Source organism: Calliphora vicina, chromosome 4 (genome assembly GCF_958450345.1).
Source record: "Calliphora vicina chromosome 4, idCalVici1.1, whole genome shotgun sequence".
In the NCBI taxonomy this organism is placed as follows: Eukaryota; Metazoa; Arthropoda; class Insecta; order Diptera; family Calliphoridae; genus Calliphora; species Calliphora vicina.
Window position 1 is genome coordinate 119,736,579 of NC_088783.1, and position 23,593 is coordinate 119,760,171.

The window sequence follows — 23,593 nt, forward strand, 5'->3', positions numbered from 1 at the left end:
TTTTTGACTGTTGGGTACAAAAAAACCTGTGGTGTATATGAATGAAAATGATATTTAAATAATTATATGTACATATAAAACATTAAATAAACATTTCTTTAATTAAAATATGACTAATTCTATAAAATAGCAAATTTAGAGAGTAAGAAAAGCAAGAAATTTCCATTAAAACCTGAAATTATCAAGTAAGGTAGAAAATATTTAAAAATGTTTAGATTTCCTGGCGGTTAAAATACTTACATATTTATGTATGTATGTGCAACAGTGGTTGGCACTCTTAAACCCCGAACTTAATCGGTAATTTATATGTAAATAACACGAATTTTTTTTAAAAAAAATAAACAAAAATCACAACGAATTGCTGGACAGTTTACATGTTATAATTCATGTTCCATATTTTCTTAATGCCCACCACTGATGTACATTTTTCATAAATATTTTGTAGTAAAAAAATATTTGGATATAAAATGTATTACAGCAATAATTTATTTTATGTTAATGTTAAGCATTTGATATCAGTTGTAGACCCAGTGTTAGGAATTAATTTCAATGGAATTATAGAAACAACTAAATATATTTTACAGAAATGCATTATGTTATTCAGGCATTACTTCCCTCATTCAAAATAGTCATTATTCACAATAAGTACTTAGTAAAGACAACAACACCCATTCACAATACATTGACAGCAACAATGCAACTGTCAAAGCCATAGAGAAATAGTTCTGCCAGATCAAAAAATTCCATTTTACTGGGATTTGGTAAATTTGTTGCAAAATATCTATTAATTAGCTGTAATTTAATGATTAAATTGAAATTTACTATTTAGTAGTAATATTCAAATAATAATTAATAAATAAATTTATTAAAAATGCTTATTTTTAAACAATTTCATAGATATTTTATGAAAATTCAAGTGGTAATTATGATATTAACATCTGGCAACATTAATTAACACATTGAAAAATGATAGAAGTCGCCTGATAGAAGCCGCCTGAATTTATCCAATCATCTCACTGTATTGTGTGAAAACACACAAGCACTACTAAATAATATTCATATTAAAAACACCGTGCAAGCAACACGCAAAAATACGAAATAATTATTATATTACAAACGTTGCGGTAATATTAAAATATTAAGCGCCAAAGAAGCATCTAAATTGCAACAACAGCTACAAAAAGAAGTAAATTATTATTACAACAAATTACACGTTTTGTCGTTTTTTACGTTGAAATTTTTTCTGGCTCGTAAAAAGCTAAAAAAAGTAATTCTTTGTTAAAACCCAAAAAAAATATAAAGTTTACATAGATATTTATGACAAAAAACGAAAAAAGTACATGTGAAAAATAAGGAAAATTGATTTTAAACAAGAAGTTAATTAAAAGAATTTGTAAGTTTTAAATGGTAATTGCGTTTTTTGCCTAAACTAAAAAGGATATAAAAAAAGACAAGAGGTACAAACCCAAACCACGAAGAAATAAATTCAAAGCGGTGAGTTATGTTTCTTGTAGCAAAAGAAGCACACACAGAAAAAAATCAAGGTGGTTTAGCGGTAACGACCACGAAGAGTTCCTACGAACAAGAAAAAGAAGTTGATAAGTGTTAAAGAATGAGAAATGGCTCAAAAAGTGGGTGGTTGGTTAAAGGGCTAAAATGTAAATTAGCAAATTTTGAAGAAAAGTTAATTTGATTTGAGAATGTCTGTTAAATAAAAAAGTTTTTTAAAGGGGTTTAATTGTGAAATTTTATCACTTTTGGTTAATATTAAAAGCTTAAATTGCAATCTTTTTCATCTATTTTGTGTTAATAGTTAATTTTTAATGCAAAAATGATAAGAACTTTCTCGAACAAATTATTATTGTTTGTGTATGATATGTGCGATTTTTTATTTTAACAATTTGTGCCAAATTTGTTGTTTTTTTTTGCTTCTCATTTGACTTTGTATTTTTGTTTATTAAAAATGTGTAATGTTACCATATTATGACAAAAAAAGTGATCGTACACAAAACCGTTATGTTTGGTTATTTACAACAAAAACTGCCAAACATAATGTAAACATTAGGTTGCCATACTTAATGTTGAGCCGCTGTGGTGTTGTAGGGTTCTATAAGTCTATTATTCGATTGTTTTTGTTCGGAAAAAAGTCGAATAATCGGTTAGGATAACAATTTTATAAAATCCTTTTTTTTCTCATCAATAGGTCTAACAAAAATATATTTTTTTACATTAAAATTGGATAGAGTTGAAAAAAATCTACTTTTCATAAATTGCAAAACTTCAAAATTCTGACATAAAAAATTTAATAAAGTTGAAAGTTCGAAAAATTTATAATTTTGGGAATATTGAAATGAAATGATCGTACTATAGGGTTTGTTAATGTATGATAGGCTGGGTTAAGGCTTCTATTTCTGCCTCATTGCTATGTTGAGTTAAAGACATTGTCATTTTTCAAAAATATTAAATAATTATATAATTTCCCAACGATCTTACAAGATTTTAATGTTTTGTATTTACATTAAATTTGTTAAAATTGTTTATTTTATGTAATTTTAGTAATTTTTTACAGTCATTGCCATTTAATTATTCCTAATTAGAGCAAAAAGATTTAAATCTTAACAAAGTCTTAAAAACTTTTAAGTTACAATCTCTATTTTTAATGCCTTGCTGCACATACGAGTAAAACAATTTGTTTACAGGTGTTTTTTTGTTGTTGTTTTATATCTTTTGTTTTATTTTTAATTCTTTAAAATCTTGCACATATGCTCAAAATTGTATTGTGTAGGTGCCTAGCTAGACACACACACCCACTTCCCCTAGACCAATAGAATAAAATAAAAATAAAAAAACACCCTAATTGTTGTTGTCATAATATTGACGATGTCGATGATGTCTGCTTTCAAACAATATCATCATGCATTTATTCATTCATTAAATTTCAATGGTTTTTTTTACACTTGTATATTTCTAACTAACAACTGATTTTTAAACTTAGAAATACAACAAAAAAAAAAAATAGCAAAACAATAGCTAAACCAAGAGCTTGACTATGTATAAAGTGGATGCAATCAAGTGTTATTATGAAGTTGTAGTAGTTTTCTAAATGGACAAACAAACTGACTCACTCAGCTATACACAGATAGTTTTCTTGGTCATTTATATAGAGATTCAGCTGATGATGATGATGTTCACTATTTTGTCGGTGCATCAATGTTAAGTCAAGTATGAAATACAAGTTAATTTTAGTGTGAACAATAAAAAAAAAACAAAATAATTTAAGTAGGAGGTGTTAAATTTAGCAACATTATAGGTATACAAAAATATAGTTTAGACACTAACTTGTTACATTAAATCCTTTTATGTTTTATTTGTCATTATAAAAATAATCAATCTATCTTCTTTCTCTTAAGTTTATAATTATCTTGAGCTGAAAAATGATTCAACAAAATTATCGATTCCTTAAATGCGGTTGTTATAAAAATACCTTTAACCTAAAGTGTGTTAGCTTAAACTTATTTATACCTATACATAAATGTTTTTTTTGTTGTTTTCTAATTTAATATTCAAATTCAATTTGTAGTCTGCCTTTTACGGTTGATATGAAAACGGGTTTTTTTGTTTTTTTCAGCCAAAAATAGTTTTCATGCTATTATTCAAATACTATTCAACTTAAATTAATTCATATAGATTTGCGTGGAATAGAAATTTTATAACTATTTTGATGAAATTAAATATTTTTCTATTTTTGTATTTAAATAGGCTTTTTTTTTATGGTCAAACAATTTAATTACATGGAAAATAGCTGGATAAATTTGAAATTGTTGAACAAAGTTTGATTTATTCTAAGTAACTTTTAACTGTGCAGTAAGATTTGATCATAAAATCAAATGAAATACAATGAACTATATTTTTTGTTTCAAAATTTTAAGTTTCACCTACACAAAGTAGTTAGTCGAGGCCATCAAAATACCCTTTTTTTGTGAGATGATTTCATCGCTGGACTCTAATCTCTTTCCGCCAAGACATTTCTTCAGGTTTGAAAACAAGAAATAGTTACTAGGCGCTAAATCCGGAGAATAGGTCGAATAAGGGAGCATTTATTGCACCATCTTGCGGAAAGCTTTCTCATACCCAAGTGATCAATTAAAATTGAAAACACTGAGCCATCTGAGATGCCTATCTCCGATCGGCCAACACCATATCGTGATTTTTTCAATTGTTTCGGTTGTAGAAATCCATTAAACCACTTTTTTACCATTGAAATTGATGGTTAATGAGTAGACGAAATTCACTTTTTCCAATTTATCCTCAAGTCACGAGGTAGTCTGCTATCAGTGGCTGTCAAACACAAACTAAATGAGGCAGCTTGTTCAAATTTTGCTATTTAGAGCCGAGAAAATCGTCCCACAAATGTCTGAGATATAACCAAAACACCGCAACTGCCTAGATTAGTTCATCTATTTTTCTTTCCCCACCAACATTTTTTTCATAAAAATTATTTTTTTTTTACCTATTTTTCATCAAATATTTTTTTCACCAAAAAATTCAAAAAAAAAATTTTTTTTCTCCAAAATATTTTTATTTGAAATTTTTTTTTTTTTACCTATTTTTCATCAAATATTTTTTTTTTTAAAAAAAAATTTTCACCAAAATATTTTTATCGACTATTTGAGTTTTCGACTTTTTTTTCGGATAACGAAATCGATTGTTCGAATTTTTTTCCAAACAAAAATTAAATTTCGACAGAAATATAAGTTAAAAACCTCAAATAACTCGATTTTTTTCTCCATATTTTTTAACAAAATTTTTATACCCTACGCCATGAGTGTCATCCCGTTTGTAATTTCTACATTTTTCATTTGCGACCCCAAAAGTATATATATTCTGGATCGTTATAGATAGCGAAGGCAATATAGCCATTTCCGTCTGTCCGTCTGTATGTTGAAATCAACATTCCGTAGCCACTAAATAACTAAATGATTCATACATCAACATGTCGGGAATTCTTCCGGCTCGGTTGCTATTTAAAATGGACAAAATCGGCCTCACATGGCTGAGATATAAGGAAAACTTAGGGAAACCCTCAATAAAGCTATAGTAAGTTGGGCCTACAATGGTTCAAAATCGGGAAAAATATTTTTTAACCTGAATTTTTTTTCATCCAAAAATTTTTTTTGTCAAATTATTTTTCAAAAAAAAAAAAATGTTTAAAAATTACAAAAAAAAAAATTTAAAAAATAAAAAAAAAATTTAAAAAAAAAAATTTGGAAAAAACTTTTTTTTTTTAAAAAATCAAAAACTATTTCGAAAAGAAAAAAATTTTTATCAAAAATTTGTAAAAAAAAAATAAATTTTGTTTACCTAAAAATATTTAAAAAAAATTATTTTTAAGTATAATTTGGTGAAGGGTATCTAATGCTAGGTATACACGTTACGATAAGTCGTACGATAAATCGTATAAGTATGAAATTAGTAACGTGTATCATGTTGTCGTACTAACGAAGTATGAAAATCAAAAATTTTTGATTTTTGTGATATTTTTGTTACTTGTCATTTTTTTCAAAGGAAATAGTACGATTTGTAGTAACGTCTATCACAAAATCGTACTTCAACTCATACTACGATTAGTACGAAAAATAGTATCGTGTATACCCAGCATAAGATTTGGCACAGCCGAATATAGCTCTCTTACTTGTTTTTTATTTAAATAATTTTATCGAGTTTTCGAATAACGTAATCGATTGTTCGATTTTTTTCCAATCAAAAAGTCAATTTCGACTCTTTCGATCTCGGCCATTTGTGGTCCTATTTTCTCGAATTTAAATAGCAAACGAACCAGGTCTATGGCGGATATATTGATGTATCAATAATGTATGCAAGTTATTTGGGGGATTTGGAAAATTAATTTCAACATACAGACTACGCTATCTATCTATTACTTACCAACTCATATTGGAAGTGTATAAAAAGTCTTTAACAATCTGTTAACTTTGGCACCTCCTGTCTAGCTAAATTAAAAGCAAAATCAAAACTATAAAGATTTCAAATTATATTTAATGTTAAAAACATTCTTTAAATGTTTAAACATGACCTACCACCTACCCTAACATCTTTAAACTGTCAATATTTGTAGACAACTACACCTGTATTAACACACAACAGCCCCTGAGCCAGCTGCTGTAACAAAAACCCAACAACCTACATAATTACCCTATTCAGTAAACCTACACGTACTTAATTTTTTTTTCTTATTTAGGGCATTTTGTATTCGTTACATCTCAAATGTTTATAAACCGATTTTCCCATGCAATTCATTCAGCCGTTTATTTGATGTTTTTCAAATTTATTTACTTTTACTTTCGTTGATAACAATAAATAACAAACAAGCAAGCTGACTGACGGACTGACTGACTGACCACCACTTAAATACGTAATATATTGTGTTTATTTTTATTTATTTAATTTTTTTTTTTCATTCAAAAACGTCATGCTTTTTGTTGTTTCCAATTGCTTTATTTATTTGTTGTACACAATGTTTTGGTTTGGTTTCAAATGCATTACAATTGTGATTTTGTAATTGAGCAAACAAATTGTATGTGCCGGTTTGGTTTTTTTTATTGTTTAATCTTATTGTTGTGTGGGGTAATGGCTGTTCAATTGATTATACGAGTTAATGTTTTGAAGAAATTGCTAAAAATAAAATTCGCATAAAAATTACCGCATTTTTAGGTAAATTAAACGAAATGACTAATTGATTTCTTTTGAAAACTTAATAAATTTATTTGAACATTTGAGGATAATTAAGTTAATAAGGGGATTCTTAGATTTATTCATATTTTAGGAGATGTAATTTAATTAAATTACAAGAATTTTAGGCATTTTGTTTGATTATTGTGCTTGTAGCTTTACTTTTTTCACATGTACTTTTTTTCTTAATTTAAAAGAAGAAAACTGAAACTGATTTATTTGTCATAATTTCAATTGTCAGAACAAAAATTTGTAAATCTTTGTAAATTTAGTTTTTAATATATTTCTAATTTTCTATAATTCATTGCAGCTCTATATTTTGGATTATTACTTAATAATATAATAATATTATATAAGTAAAATCAACAACAAGAATCCCAAACCCAAAATTACCACAAATCAACACACACATCCACACACACACACATAAGCCACAAATATGTCGGACCGCAAAGCTGTCATTAAAAATGCTGATATGAGCGAAGAAATGCAACAAGATGCTGTGGATTGTGCGACACAAGCCTTGGAAAAATATAATATCGAAAAGGTAAGTCAGTCAGTCAGTCAATCAGACATTTCCACCAACAACCTTCAGTTATTAGTTGAGATTTTATTAATTGTAACATGTAATTGCAAATTAATAGCAATTGTAATTGATAGCCTAATAAGAAAGAAGGTTAATAACATTATAATTACTTATCATTTAAAGCTTTAGGGATTTATAGCGAAAAATCTTAATAAAAATCTAGATTCAAGGCTGTTTTTTTTTATAAACATTTCTATTTTATTTGCTTTTGTTTGTTTTGGTTTAATTTTGTCTTACTTTTTTAATTTTGAGTGAAATGTTTTATAAGATAACTAGCTGTAAATAAATTTTTAACTGTTGCTGTTATCTTTTTAGTTTTGTTTATATTAAACAATATTTATTTTGTTTTTAATATTTATGAGTTTATAAACAAATTGTTAAAGTTTTCTTTTTTTGCAATCTCACTTGTATCTTGTTTGACGCAAATTGGGTCGAATTCATTGTTATTACAAACAGAGTTAAATAATTGCAAAATCAAGAAAGTTTTCTTATTTTTAAAATTTATTTGATAGAAAAAAAATAACATAGTTATTAGTCTGAAGTAGGAGTCATTATCCAGTATATTAAAAACGTTGTCAATTTGCTGTTAGTCATTTTGAAAATGACATAGTCTTTGTTTTAAAGAACGTATTTTAAAATATATTAATATAGTCTTTATTCAGATGACATAGTTAATAAGCTGACAACGTAGTCTTTATGCTGCTGACATAGTCATTCTGTTAATAACGTAGTCTTGATGCTGCTGATGTAGTCATTATACTAATGACGTAGTCTTGAGGCTTCTGACATAGTCATTCTATTCATGACTTAGTCTTGATGCTGCTGTGGTAGTCCTTATGCTAATAAATTTGACTTTACGTTAATGACTAGCAGATTTTGATGTTTTAAAAGCATCCAATGTGCTGGTGTCATATTCATTATGCTTACAACATAGTACTTATGATGATTGCGTAATTATCTTGCAAATGACGCAGTTTTTTGGTTGTTGTTGTTTTAGCAGCAGTGATTGCTGGGTTAACAGCCCTTGGCCGAGTGAACTCGGATCATTCCGGTACGTAGAACCGGCTGTCGTGGGAATGACTTGTTTGAATGGTTTCTGTTTATGCTGATAAAGTAGTCTTTCTTCTGATAATGTAGTATTTATGCACATAATGTAGCCTTAATGCTGATAACATAACATTATGCAAATATCGTAGTCTCTATGCAGACAACGTAGTCAATATGCTGTAGTCTTTATGCTGATAACGTAGCCTTTTTTTGTAAATAACATAGTATTTAAGCTGGTAACGTAGTCTTTATTCTGATAACGTAGTGTTTATGCGGATAACGCAGTATTTATGCAGATAACGTAGTATTTTTGTTAATAACGTAATCATTATGCTGATAACGTAGTCTTTTGTGGATAATCTAGTCTTTATGCTGAAAACGTAGCCTTTATTCTTATAACGTATTATTTATGCATATAACGTAGTAACGATTTTGGTTTTTCAAAAGCCTAGCAATTTTTTTGTTAGGTATTGAGTTACACCTTCGTGTTTAAACACAAGTTAATTTAATATTTTTAAATTGGATCTTCGCTCCTGAGCGAACCGAGTCTTACTCCGCCAAAGATACTCAACTCAGTGACAGCTGTAGCAATCGAAAGTTTTTTCTCCCGGAAATAACTCTCGGAAACAGTGTTACAACATCCTCCAACTAGTTTATGTAATAAATATTTATATAATAACAAGAATTTAAACTTTATTAGTTGATAATTTAAATGTAATTTCAATTTAAGTTCAATGACATTTTAAAGATCTAATTATTTTTCCAATATGTTGTTTATTTATTTTTTCATACATTTTTAGTTTATTTTGTTATTATAATTTTCCTAAAAGCAAATCAATGTTAGAACGGAAGTATGTTATACAAAAGTGTAGGTTGATGATGTTGATGTACACATTATATGGTGAACGGAACGAACACACGCTGAACAATAAACCAACAAGAACAACAACAACAACAAAAAATCAATAATTTCAATATAGTGACACTGAAAATGTAGTATGTACAAGGAAAATCCGTAGACAAATACCCACTGTTTTTTTTTAAAAAAAAAAAGATTTACAAGTAAAACGATTTTTTTTCGTTGTATTTGCTTACACACATTAGGCAGCCAGTTACTCATTTAAATACCCTATAAAAAAATAAGATTTTTTTTAAAAATAAAAAAGGTATTAAAAGAAATGAAAACCCCTCCAGTGCATATAAATACCTCTCATCTAATAGCAATTTTGTATTTATAACTGAGAAGTGTGTAATTATGTTTTTTAGGATAGAACTCTTAAACGTAAAAAAACACTTAAATATAAAAAAGTATGCATTTAAGCAGGAAGGTAGGAATCAATATTTCAGCTGAAATTTTTGGAGTTTATATCACAATTTATATCAAACTATTAGTTATGGCTTAGCTATATAAAATTCTGTTTTAATCCTAAATATTGTTACATATTTAAATAATGATTTACGAAAGTAGGGCAACTTCTCCTCTTAATACGCATGCATAAATTCAGTCTACTCACTGCTACATTTAAACACACATATTTAAGCTTTAAGGCAATTGTTTTGAGTGTCAGCCAGCGTGTGTGCCTGCATATACCATGGCATTTAACCAAGGTAATGACAGTGATTTTACTCATTCCCTAATAGTTTAGAGGTTAGTTTTCGAACAAAAAAAAATATATAAAAATGCCAGCCAGGGTTAAATTTACCTAAGGTAATCGCGTTAGGAAAACTGCACAAAAAAAATACATAATTGTGAAAATAAATTTCAGAAAAAAAAAATAAATAAAACCAGAAAAAAGTGTCATCATCACTTAACTAGACGTTTAAAACTCGTGAGCTATAATAAATGTTAAGTGTAGCATACCCCTAAGGGGGTTTCACACACATACCCACACTTTCTACTTACACAAATTGCCTAAACTGTAGGGATAAGTGTGAAATTAGCTCATTTAATATGTGTGTGCGGGTTTTTTGTTTTTTGTTTTGCATTTTTATTTTTCATTTTATAAATTTATAAACACGTGTTAAAATTTATTATTACAAAAGACTAGATTATAATCGCAGTTAACTGTAAACAATAATTATTTAAAATTTATTTATATATTAAAGTTTTTCCAGTAGAGCTAATAATAATAAAGCTATATACTATAACTGAACGTTTTTGTTTAAAATCAGTGAAATGTAAGAAATTTTTAAATTTTTTTAACACAATTATTCTAGTTTTGCTAAAATGTTTACATTAAAATTGCTTAAAAACTTTTGCGGAGCATTTCTGTAAATTTGGTACTTTTTTGAAAAAATACCCAAAAATTTGGTACTTTTTGCAAAAAGTACCAAATGTGATTTTTGCACTCAGAACGCTTAAATATCGTTAGAAAATTATAAATTAGTTTTTAAAATCAATAAAATATAAGAAATGAATACCTTTTAAACACAATTAGCCTAGTTTTGCTAAAATGTTTATGTTAAAATAGCTTAAAACTCTTTGAGAGACATTTCTGTAAATTTGGTACTTTTTTGAAAAAGTACCCAAAAATTTGGTACTTTTTGCAAAAAGTACCAAATGTGATTTTTTTTACTCAGAACTCTTGAATATCGTTAGAAAATTATAAATTAGTTTTTAAAATCAATAAAATATAAGAAATTAATACCTTTTAAACACAATTAGCCTAGTTTTGCTAAAATGTTTATGTTGAAATAGATTAAAACTCTTTGGAGATCATTTTTGTAAATTTGGTACTTTTTTGAAAAAGTACCCAAAAATTTGGTACTTTTTGCAAAAAGTACCAAATGTGATTTTTTTACTCAGAACTCTTGAATATCGTTAGAAAATTATAAATATAGTTTTTAAAATCAATAAAATATAAGAAATTAATACCTTTTAAACACAATTAGCCTAGTTTTGCTAAAATGTTTATGTTAAAATAGCTTAAAACTCTTTGGAGAGCAAATTTGGTACTTTTTTGAAAAATTTGGTACTTTTTGCAAAAAGTACCAAATGTGATTTTTGCACTCAGAACGCTTAAATATCGTTAGAAAATTATAAATTTGTTCTTAAAATCAATAAAATATAAGAAATTAATACCTTTTAAACACAATTAGCCAAGTTTTGCTAAAATGTTTATGTTGAAATAGCTTAAAACTCTTTGGAGAGCATTTCTGTAAATTTGGTAATTTTTTGAAAAAGTACCCAAAAATTTGGTACTTTTTGCAAAAAGTACCAAATGGGATTTTTTTACTCAAACTCTTGAATATCGTTAGAAAATTATAAATAAACAAAATTAGAGCACAAATTATAAACAAATTCTTATTATTTGTATGTTAGATTTAGATTAAATTTAAATCTTAATTATCTAGGGACATTTTTAGTAACAAAAAGTATTTTTTATGGAAAAAGCCATAAATTGAGGCCTACAAAATTAAAATTTGTTCCCGATTTTAGTGAATATGAATGCTGCTAATATAAAAAGTGTAATTTAATTACATATTTTCAAATATGTAGTGCAACATTTGTAGTTCACCCGCTGTCATTGCATTTTAGAAAAAAGTGCAATTTAAGAGCAACATTTCTGCCTGATAGTTCAAATCCTTACTTTCAATTTTATTGTAGCCAATAAGTATTCTTGTCATAAACAATCAATATTTTAACATCAAACTATAAATTGTTTAAAACTTTTGTTGGTTATACATATTCCAAAAATAAACATTTTCTTACTAAAAAAAGTTGAAAGTATAAATGTGTATAAGTGTGTTTTCTCTAGCATCACACAAATTGAAAAGTGAAAACATAAAACGGAAATTTAATTTGAAACTAGAAAACAAGAAAAAAAGCAGAGGCAGGGAGGAAAAAATACGTTAAAAAGGAAAATAGTCATTAAAGAAACATTAAAGGTTTTTATAAGAATTTTCCAAGCCAGTTAAAAAGACGTAAAAGAATATTTATAAAGTTTAAAGGTAAACTTTTAGTTCAATAATTTTTGTTCCACAAACCTTTAAAAGTAAATTTCCCCCCAAAATTTCAAAACGAAGGAGAATTTAGAATTTAGGTTAAAAGGTGCGTGTTTGAAACAAATTCCAAAAAAAATGTATTTGTTTTTTTATATTGCCAGGAAGAGGAAAGAAAGAAGTAGGAGTCTTTTTGAAAACAACAAGTTCTTATAATTGAAAAACTGACTTTTAATAAAAAACAACGATTAACAACTAAACTTAATATGAAAAAAAATGCTGTTGTTAACATAACAAAAAACTGAAATTAAACTAAAACACGCACAAAATATGTTAAAATATTTACAAAGAAATGAAAACTACTACTACGACTATATAATAATAAATATATAGAACAACTAATATTATTATTATCTGTTTAATATCACAAACTTATAAAGTAAAGTATACATTTAGGCCATTTAGGCCGACATACCCTTGGCAACAATAACAACAACCCACCAAACCCCAACCACTAAAATCAGCAAAGCAAAGGCAGTGCAATGCAATAATAAAAACCTGAATCAAGCAGCCAGCCAGCCAGCTGCTGTAGTAGTAGCGGTCAGTGGTGGTGGCGGTAGAGCTATTAAATTGTAGCAGGGTAAATTTATTATATTCTACTACATACCTACCTACCTATGTATCTATCTATCTAGTATAATATAAATGTTGAATGTTATTGTAAGCTAGATAAAGAGTGTATGACAACTTTGTTAATGCATATTCTATAGAATTTATTGATTTAACAGTACAATTTACACCAACTATATATGTAGGTACTACAATGCTTGTAGTTATAATGCCTTATACCTATATTAAAGATCTTTATTTTATAGTTTATTTAACAAACAAAACATATTTACACAAAATTATTTGTAGTTATTTGGCATCGCGTGTTTAATTATATTAATTTAACAAATAACAACATAACAAATATAAAAAAAAAATAAAAATTCAAGTTGAAAGTGTTGTGTGCACAAAAAATGAACTTCAGATTTCCAATACCTGTCGGTGCTAAGGCAAGAAATTACTTGTTTTGTTGTTGTTTTTCACCCCACTTTTGTTTAGAAAGAGTTTTTCTTTTTTTTTTTGTGGGTTGTTTATGTTTTTTATGCCTGGCGCCCCAAATTAGGCTATAGTTTATTAGTCTGGCAGAATTTTTATAATAAAATTTTGTGCAATAGCTATTTTTTTGTTAAATTTAACACAAGGGTAAAGGTATTTTAGTTTTTAGGTTTATTTGGAAGGATATTTTAATTCTGCATTCAATAAATTATACTCTAATAATTGTTTAAGTCTTATGATTCATGTAATTGGCTGAATTATTGGTTGTTATTCAACTGTTTAATACAATAGGCCTTGGATTATCTAAAAGTATTTGACAGACTGGTCTTGGATATAACATTGTTGAAGACAATGTTCAATAGAGCGGCCAAATTTGCGACTTCGAACAGCTGTTTAATACAGGCTAATTTAATTTACTATTCGGTATGACTGACGACTTTAAAGACCCCCATAAAGGGTAATTCCAAAGGCTCTGAGTAGCCTGTATCAATAGCTTACAAGGTATTATTGAAGAAGCATCTAGCTTTCCATCTACCTGAGATAAAAAAAATCAAAATTTTTTTAATAAAAATTTCAAAATCTTTTTTTTATATAAAAATTAATTTTTACAGATTCTTTAAGACCCTAATAAAAAAGAATCTACGAAATAAATTTAAATTACAGGAAAAGCTGCAAAACGGGCCAGCCAAATTATCGCATTCGATCACGAATCGCATCGAAAAATAATTTCGATATCGAAATTAGGATAAATTGTACAAATGCCCATAACTCAAATAAGAAAATTACTATAAATTTTATAAATTTTTATAAAAAAATAAAAAAATTAGAATTTTGTTTAAATTACAATTTTTTTTTTAAAAAAATCAAACTTAAAATTTTTTTTGTTTTTAAAAAAGTAAAAAAATTCAAAATTTTTTTTATTAAAAATTGCAAAATTTTTTTTTTATATAAAAAATTAATGTTTACAGCTTTAAGACCCTAATAAAAAAATTGCTCTATATCAAATGCCCATAACTCAAATAAGAAAATTACTATAAATTTTTATAAAAAAATTAGAATTTTGTTTAAATTACAATTTTTTTTTTAAAAAAATCAAAATTTAAATTTTTGTTTTTAAAAAAGTAAAAAAAATTCAAAATTTTTTTTTAATAAAAATTTCAAAATTTTTTTTTATATAAAAAATTAATGTTTACAGCTTTAAGACCCTAATAAAAAAAATCTACGATATATATTCAAATTACAGGAAAAGCAGCAAAACGGGCCAGCCAAATTAACGCATTCGATCACGTATCGAAAAATGATTTCGATATCGAAATTAGGATAACTAAATTTCTTGCTCTATATCAAATGCCATAACTCAAATAAGAAAATTACTATAAATTTTACTCGACTTTTTATAAAATATAAAGAAATTAAAATTTTGTAAAATTTTTTTTTTTAATAAAATTTTATAAAAAAGTAAAAAATTCTAAATTTTAAATTCCAAAATTTTTTTTTATAAAAAATTAATTTTTTCTTAAAACTCGTATTTTTTGTTTTTAAAAAAGTAAAAATATTTTTTATAAAAAATAAAATTTTTTTTTCAAAAAAAAATTATGTAGGTACTAAAATTTTATAAAAAAAGTAAAAAAATATTTTTTTTTATAAAATATAAAATTTTTCTTAAAACTCGTATTTTTTTGTTTTTAAAAAAGTAAAAATTTGATAAAAATTTTTTTTTTAAAAAAAAGTTCAAAATCTCTTCTTTTAGACCCTAATAAATACAAAAAATTACGAAATAAATTTAAATTACATGTATATTCAAATAATATTGAAATTTTTATCAATTTCTTATAAAATTTTATTGTAATTAATTTTAGATTTTGTAAATGTTATTAAACAATGAAACATTTTTAAATTTAATCTAAAAAATTACAATTAAAAAGACAAAAAAAGTACCAATGAAAATATGTGTAGCATACTTTTAGGCTTTTAATATTTTTTTAAAATAATCACTTTTAATACTAATCCATTTTTTTATATTTTTCCATTCCAGGACATTGCTGCCTTTATCAAGAAGGAGTTCGACAAAAAATACAACCCCACATGGCATTGTATTGTAGGAAGAAATTTCGGCTCCTATGTAACGCATGAAACACGTCATTTCATATACTTTTACTTAGGCCAGGTGGCAATTCTATTATTCAAGAGCGGTTAAATTAGCTAAAACAAAAAAACATAAAAAAACACAATATTTCAAAATAATAATAATAAAAAAACAACTACCATTAAATTGAACCACAAAAATAAAAAACCACATGACGAAATTATTGAAATAAAAAGAGAGAAAAACAATTACAACAACAAAAAACCTACAAACAACAAAATTACATTAACAGAAAGAAATAAGAATATTATACCACAACAACAAAAAAAAATCCAGCAGAATTTAAGCTATTTTACAATTTATGTAGAAAAAATAAAACCAAACAAGAAAGATGCTGAAAGAAGAAGGGGAAAGTATAGTAATTTAAATGATAAAATAGTAACAATTTCAATTTCATGTTTATAACAATATTTACTACCTATATTTTTTCTACACTTTTTGGTTGGTTTGAGTTTTTTATTTTTGGTAAATGTCTTTTGTAATAATAAGTTTGGTTTGCTTTTTTGTGCGAAAATTTTGAATTATAAATACATAACTTTAGTATTTATGCTTTTAAGAATTTTAAATGAAGAAGAAAATTCTATTTGTGGACAAAACTGAATTCAACTTAAATTAACTTACATACATACTTAAACACTTTTTTCACCTTTATTTATGTGTAACAAAACAAAAAACAAAATTTCACCCTGTAAATGAAAACGTTTTTTTGAGTTTATTTCATTTATTTTCTATGTTTTCAAATTGAAATTATTCTCTTTGTAATGAAATTATATAGAAAAAAAGAAATAAATTAATTGAAATAATAAAAAAAATAAAGAAAATTTGAAAATTATTTTGAATTTAAAAAGAAAACACTGAAAATTTAAAATTATAGAAATACATATAACAAATATATAAATTCTTTAAATTTTAACAACTTTTTTTAATTTTTTGTTTGTTTGTTTTAAAATAAAATGAATTGAATTGCAAACTTAAAACAAAATATGGCCATCCATCTTAAGAAATAAGTAAATAAAACAAGATTTTAAAAGAAAAGTTATATATTTTTTGATTAAAAACAAAAATTTAACACAAATCCCAAAAATTTTCTTTAACTTAAAAGAAAAGAAAATATATTTTAATGAAAAATATTAGCTAACATAACATGCTAAAAGTACTTAACAAAAAATTAACAGTAAAGGCCATTTTTTCAGCAGAAATACTTAAATAAATAAATTTACGATTTAAAGCAGGTACTTGTTAAGCCATTGGCATAAACGTATAAAGAAGGCCTATACTGCAGTTATGTTAGTTGTTGATGCAGCAATTAACTTTTCTTATTTGTTTAATTTGTTTAAACAAATTTTGAATTATAAAATCTATAGCAGCAGTAAATAAACATATTCCTAAATATATTCATTTAGTAGACTTTCTCTTACTCCCTCGCTCTGTATCTCTTTCTTCATCCCTTTCACTCTTTTTATCTGCCTCTAATATAAACTCTTTATTACTCTTAATTTTTAAATATATTTAGTATCAACTGCCCAACAAACAAATTGAACGCATAAGTGCTCTATATAAATGACTTCTTATTTTAGTAATTCAAATCCCTTATAAAAAATGTAACAAAAAATTAAGAAACAAAAAAAAAAACCAACAAAATAATCATCTATCTCACTCATTGCACTTTTAAAAAATGCAATAATTTTTTAAACCATTTTACTATGCACCCTTAGACGTGAAATATATTTTTTTCTTAATTTTTTTTTAATTTTGTTAAGAACTTTTGAGAGTTTTTTACAATTTTAATCCTTTTTTCCTACTTTTTTTCCATTTAGCTCTTTTTGTTATCTTTTTTATGTTTAGAATGTAACATTTAAATTAATGTTTAATTAATATAAATGTAATTGTTTATAATTTGAAAAATAAAAATTTAAGTCTAAATAAACAGTGTTGTTGTTTTCTGTCTGTAGTAGTAGTAATTATGGCAATAAATGTGAGTGTTTTGTGATTTTGAAATAAATTTTTTGCACAAGAATTTAATATACTCCCTTCCTGAGATTTCAAAATCAAATTTATCCCTGTTCAGTAAATTGAGTGATTTTAAAAACGTATTCGCCACTGTCCTGTAAACCGAGTGATTTCAAAAACGAGCGGTTTTTACTTTAATATAAATATTAAAAACAATTTTTGGTGAAAAAAAATTTGTGCGAAAAATTTTTTTGGTGAAAAAAAAAAATTCGTGTGAAAAAATTTTTTGGTGAAAACTAAATTTTTAGTGTAAAAAAAATTTAGTTTGGATAAAAACAAATTTTTAGTTAGAAAAAAATATTTTGAGGAAAAAATTCGGTTTAAAAAATATGTATCCCGATTTTCACCCATTGTCGGTCCGAATTTCTTTGGCGTTATATACTTCGTTGGAAAGGTCTATCATTAGATATCCATATTGTCTATGTTAATGACTTAGAAATACAGATATAGATCAAAAATTCAGGTAGTCTTAGTTTTTTTTTCTATATCGGCCATTTGTGGGTAAATTTACCCGAATTTAAATAGCAACCGAACTCGAACTATAGCATATATATTGATGTTGTTATTTAGGGGCTTCGGAAACTTGATTTCAACATATAGACGTTAAGACGGACATGGATATATCGATTCTGGAAGAGTAGGTCTAACTAGTGTTTGTTGAAATTGACGATTGACCTACAAATCGAGTAAGTATGTGAACCGGAAAGTCTATATTTTGAATGGCTACCATAATAAGATAATTCTCGGCCATATGAGATTCTTCCAAGAAAAAGATAATTTATGCATGATTTTTGCTACAAAATTACTGTTCAAAACTAACGGATTCCAACTGTAAATAACTTCTAAAAACGTATTGTTTACTTTTTACTTCGTTGTTTTATTTTCCCCGTTTCATTCCACTGCGTTACCATTATTTTTTAGTACTTTTCTAGTACAACTGTGTGCCTCAAATAAACACACAAACAAAATTTTGACAGCCACTTCACAACTATTTTCCTTTTTGATTTTAGGTTATTGTCAGTAATTAATCGAAAAAATATAATAAATTTTGTTAAAAAGACCGAAATTATACAAACATTTAATTAATTATAAGAAAAATTACATTTGGAAGATCGCGTGTGTGTGTTTTTAAAGCGTTAAAAACAAATGTAAGCAAAATTTAGTTACTGCCTCATGAGAAAAAGTGCATGATTTTTGCTACAAAATTATTAAGTTTTAATTGTAGCAACAAAATACAAAATTTGACAAAAATACAACGAAATTTTAAAGAAATTTATTGGCAGCAAAAACAAAAAACTTTACAACAGCCAAATACAGCTGAAACAACAATAAATATTAACGGGTTTAGAAGACTACAAACAAAAACAGCGGCAGCAGTAGCAGCATCACCATCTTTGTGGGCAGCAGCAACAATAAAAACAACATTACAACGTTTACAGACACCGTGTCAATTTCTGGGTTCAACAAAATCAACAGCTTTTGAACAGCATCGTTTTATTTATAATAAAACCACAATTAAACTTAGCCAAAATATGGTGACTTCAGAGGAAGCTGTCAAGTATTTAGAAATTCCAGACAAGAGTGAAAATGATAAAAAGCATTACAAGTGGGTTTTTTTTTAAATTTTTGGAATAAATCTAGTTTAAGGTCGCCTAGGAGAAAAACCTTTATACCTTTGCACATCTGGTAAACATTTGGTAACAATCCGGAATGGCGCCCATAAACTAGAGTTTCCCTTAATTTTTTATATTTTTCTTATGTTTTCCTTGTTTTTTGTTTGAATATTTTAGAACTTTAGTTTTGGCCAATGGTTTGCATGTGCTATTAGTATCAGATCCCAGCCCAGTGCCACATGATGGTCTTACCACCTCTTCCGATGACTCAACGGTAGATTCTTGTGCCGAAGAGTCTACTGAAAGTGATGGTGAAACTACCGCTTGCTCTACTTCGGAGGAGGATAGTGAATCAGATGCTGAATCGGAGGAAGGTAGGTTTTTCTTTATTTAATTCGAAAATTTCATAATACAAATTTGAAATTTGTCTGCCTTTAAGGTGATGAAAAATTAGCCGCTGTGGCTTTATTGGTGGATGTGGGTTCTTTTACCGAACCCCCCAAATATCAGGGTTTGGCTCACTTTTTAGAACACATGATATTCATGGGCTCTAAAAAATATCCTTCAGAAAATGCCTTCGATTCTCATATCAAAAAGTGTGGTGGCTTTGATAACGCCAATACCGAATGTGAAGAGACTCTGTTTTACTTTGAAGTTTCCGAAGAGCATTTGGACAGTAGTTTGGATTATTTTACGGCCCTTTTAAAGGCCCCGCTAATGATGAAAGAAGCCATGACCAGAGAACGTGAAGCAGTTGAATCCGAATTTCAACAAACTCTTTACGATGACGAGGCCAGACGTGATCAACTGTTGGCCAGTCTGGCCAATAAAGACTATCCTCATAGTACGTTTACTTGGGGTAATTTAAAATCGCTTAAGGATGGAATAAATGAAGATGATTTACACAAAGATTTGCATGAATTTTGCCAAAGGCACTACAGTGGCCATCGCATGTATGTGTGTGTTCAAGCGCGTTTGCCCATAGACGAATTGGAGACTTTGGTGGTAAAACATTTTAACGATGTACCCAGTAATAATTTGTCAGGCAAAGATTTCACTGTGTACGATTATCGCCAGGCTTTTAGCGAAGAATTCCACAATGAAGTGTTCTTTGTTAAGCCCATAGAAAATGTGTGTAAATTGGAATTGACCTGGGTCTTGCCACCAATGAACAACTTGTATAAATGTAAACCCGATCAGTTTCTATCGTATCTGCTGGGTTATGAGGGTGAGGGCAGTTTGTGTGCTTATTTAAGGAAAAAGTAAGTAATATTTGCTGGCATAAAGGTTTCAGATAATTAATTTTATTTTATTTTTTTAGGCTCTGGGGACTGGAGTTAATAGCTGGTGTGGATGAATCTGGTTTCGATACAAATTCCATTTATTCTTTGTTTAATTTATGCATTTATTTAACCGACAGTGGTTTCCAGCATTTAGATGAAGTTTTGGCCGCCACCTTTGCCTACATACAATTATTTGCTCAATGTGGTTCCCTCAAGGAAGCCTACGAAGAATTGTCCAGCATAGAGGCCACTAGTTTTCGTTTTGCTTCTCAAAAGCCGGCTTTTGATAATGTCCAAAATCTAGTGATACGCTCCAAGTACTATCCCCCGAAAGATATTCTAACTGGCACTGAATTGTACTATGAATTCGATGAAGAGCAAGTTAAAAATGTTATAAAACATTTAAATGAATTTACTTTTAATATAATGATTACCTCGCAACAAAAATACGATGGTATTACGTATGACAAAAAGGAAAAATGGTTTGGTACCGAATATACCAGCATTAAAATGCCACAAAAGTGGCAAGATCTATGGCAGAATTGTAAAACCATGTCGGAACTTTATCTGCCCAAACCCAATCGTTTTATATCACAAGATTTTCGTATATTTTGGTTGGAAAATGGTAAACCTGAGGTTCCCCTGGCACCCAAGAAGATTTTACAAACTGATGTTTGTGAATTGTGGTTTAGACAAGATGATAAATTTCAATTACCCGATGCCTTTATGTATTTCTATTTTGTTTCACCTTTGCTAAGGCAAAGTGCTCAAAAGTAAGTAGTAAATTTTAAATCATAATTGTTATATTTATTAACTTTATTTTTTTGCTAGTGATGTGTTGTGTGCTTTGTATGCTCAATTAGTTAAATACCGTTTGGCTGAGGAACTGTATCCAGCCACGGTGGCCGGTTTAAGTTATCAATTTTATTCCGCTGAAAAGGGTGTGGTTTTAAAGGTAGTTTATTTTGTATTAATAAATTTAAATAGTTTTTTTTGAATTTTTTATTATTGTTTTACAGGTTAGTGGCTATAACGAGAAGCTGTATTTGGTTGTTGATCTTATCACCAAAGCTATGGTATCCATGCGTGAACATATTACCGAGGAACAGCTGGAGGTTTTCAAGAAACATCAAAAGAAGGCCTATTTCAATGCTTTAATAAAACCCAAGGCTCTTAATAAGTAAGTAGAAATAAAACTTTAGATTATATTTGAATATAAAACATAGGGTCAAACCTATTTTTTAAGGAGTTGTTTTAACGAATCTTATATAGGATTTGAAAATGTCTTCATAAACATATTTCTTTTGTTTAATAAGATTATGCGGCTTGGGATAGTAAATATTTTTGTGATTATTTTGATTTTTAAATTTAAGCAAATCTTAACTCTAGCAATTTTTTACCAACTATACCAAAGTTCTTATTTAATATGCTCAATACCTCTTGGTATCTCTTAATCCCCACAGTAATATTTTCACTGATAGTTATTGTTACAAGACTTCTATTTATTAACCCAAAACCTTGTCTTATTTCCACTAAAATCACACTTGTCTTTTCCTTTGCTCCCATTTATTATCATCTAGGGATATACGTTTATGTATTGTGGAAAACATACGCTGGCCCATAATAGTAAAATACAAATGTCTTAATGACATAACACTGCAGGATATGTTACAGTTTGCGGACAATTATACCCAAGAATTGTATGTGCAAACCTTAATGCAGGGTAATCTAACAGAAGAAGCTGCTCATAATGTCATGAATTCCGTGTTGACCACCTTAAATTGCCAAAATATAAAGGAGGTAAATAACAGAAAAACAAAAATAGAAATATCATGATACTTAAAAAAAAAACACATTTTTCTTTTTCTTACCAGACAAAATATATCGAGAATCGTACGGTGCAATTGCCCCAGGGTTCTCATTACATACGTTGCAATGTGTTAAACGATAAAGACTGCAATACAGTTGTTACAAATTTCTATCAAATCGGTCCCTGTTCTGTGCGCATTGAAAGCATTTTAGATTTGTTAATGATGTTTGTGGAAGAACCCTTATTTGATTCCCTGAGAACTAAAGAGCAGCTGGGCTATTATGTGGCCTCTTCGGTGCGCATTAATTATGGCATTGCTGGCTATTCGATTACGGTGAACTCTCAAGAGACCAAAAACTCCTGTGCTCATGTAGAAGAACGCATTGAGGTGTTCCGCGGCAAAATGTTGCAGATACTAGAAGAGATGCCCCAAGAAGATTTTGAACATGTTAGAGAATCGTTGATCAAAATCAAACAAGTGGTGGATATGTCTTTGAGTGAAGAAGTGGCACGCAATTGGGGAGAAATCACTTGCGAGGAGTATCTGTTCGATCGTAAACGCAAAGAGGTGGAGGTTTTGCGCTCCTTGGGCAAACAAGAAATCATAGACTTTTGCCTCAACAACGAACGTACAAATCTAAGAAAATTGTCCGTACAAGTTATAGGTCATACAGCCGGCAAATGCAATGAGGCTTTAGAAGCCGACATGGAAACAGAAACGGCAGAATCGGAGGATAACCCAGAGGAAGACGATGTGGCTTCTGAAATGGACGAAGACGAGGAGGCCAATGAGGAGCTGTTCAATGCTCTGGCCAATAAATTGGATTTGACATTTATACCCCGAGATGGTGATGCCACCACCATTGTCGATATCAATGATTTCAAGGAAAATTTGCATGTTTATCCCATAACAAAAACCAAATTGGAATCACCCATCATCGATACCGATAGCAGAGATCGTGCTACACCCACAGCCGGCATGGACATCATAGAGGATTGTTAAATTTTGTGTGATTTCAAATAGCGAATGAAAATTTAAAAATTCAATTTCAATAGACCGAAAAATTCAAATTAAAAATTTGCAATTTTTTTATTTTTTTTTTAATTCTCGAACTTATGATTTTTTTATGATTTCAGTTTTTTTAAATAATTATATTGATAATAATAAAATAATATGAAAATTTTATCTAAATGCTTAAAAAAAACTTTAAGTAAAAATGAGATAAAAGATATTGTATGTGTAAAAAGTTTATTTTTTTTCTATTATAACTGACAGCGATTAAAACTTAAGATATTGTTTAGGAA

General features: G+C 27.8%; 2 protein-coding genes across 2 annotated transcripts; both read left to right on the forward strand.

The window, feature by feature from the left end:
• Window positions 1-1,030: 1,030 nt before the first annotated feature.
• Window positions 1,031-17,499, forward strand: LOC135957959 (dynein light chain 2, cytoplasmic). The gene is made up of 3 exons (XM_065508809.1): window positions 1,031-1,186; window positions 7,058-7,294; window positions 15,462-17,499. Exons 2-3 carry the CDS (start codon window positions 7,187-7,189, stop codon window positions 15,621-15,623), a joined length of 270 nt encoding a protein of 89 aa, XP_065364881.1. The 5' UTR covers window positions 1,031-1,186; window positions 7,058-7,186; the 3' UTR covers window positions 15,624-17,499.
• Window positions 17,500-18,604: 1,105 nt separating this feature from the next.
• Nrd1 (Nardilysin) lies at window positions 18,605-23,535 on the forward strand. Its single transcript, XM_065506880.1, has 8 exons — window positions 18,605-19,188; window positions 19,373-19,569; window positions 19,635-20,457; window positions 20,517-21,251; window positions 21,310-21,433; window positions 21,498-21,658; window positions 22,059-22,278; window positions 22,353-23,535. Exons 1-8 carry the CDS (start codon window positions 18,770-18,772, stop codon window positions 23,289-23,291), a joined length of 3,618 nt encoding a protein of 1,205 aa, XP_065362952.1. The 5' UTR covers window positions 18,605-18,769; the 3' UTR covers window positions 23,292-23,535.
• Window positions 23,536-23,593: the final 58 nt, after the last annotated feature.

Coding starts and splice junctions, on each gene's coding strand:
- LOC135957959 (XM_065508809.1), top strand. CDS start 7,187: ATGTCGGACCGCAAAGCTGTCATTAAAAATGCTGATATGAGCGAAGAA. Junction 7,295..15,461: donor AAAAATATAATATCGAAAAG/GTAAGTCAGTCA, acceptor TTTCCATTCCAG/GACATTGCTGCCTTTATCAA.
- Nrd1 (XM_065506880.1), top strand. CDS start 18,770: ATGATTTTTGCTACAAAATTATTAAGTTTTAATTGTAGCAACAAAATA. Junction 19,189..19,372: donor AATGATAAAAAGCATTACAA/GTGGGTTTTTTT, acceptor TGAATATTTTAG/AACTTTAGTTTTGGCCAATG. Junction 22,279..22,352: donor ATTGCCAAAATATAAAGGAG/GTAAATAACAGA, acceptor TTTTCTTACCAG/ACAAAATATATCGAGAATCG.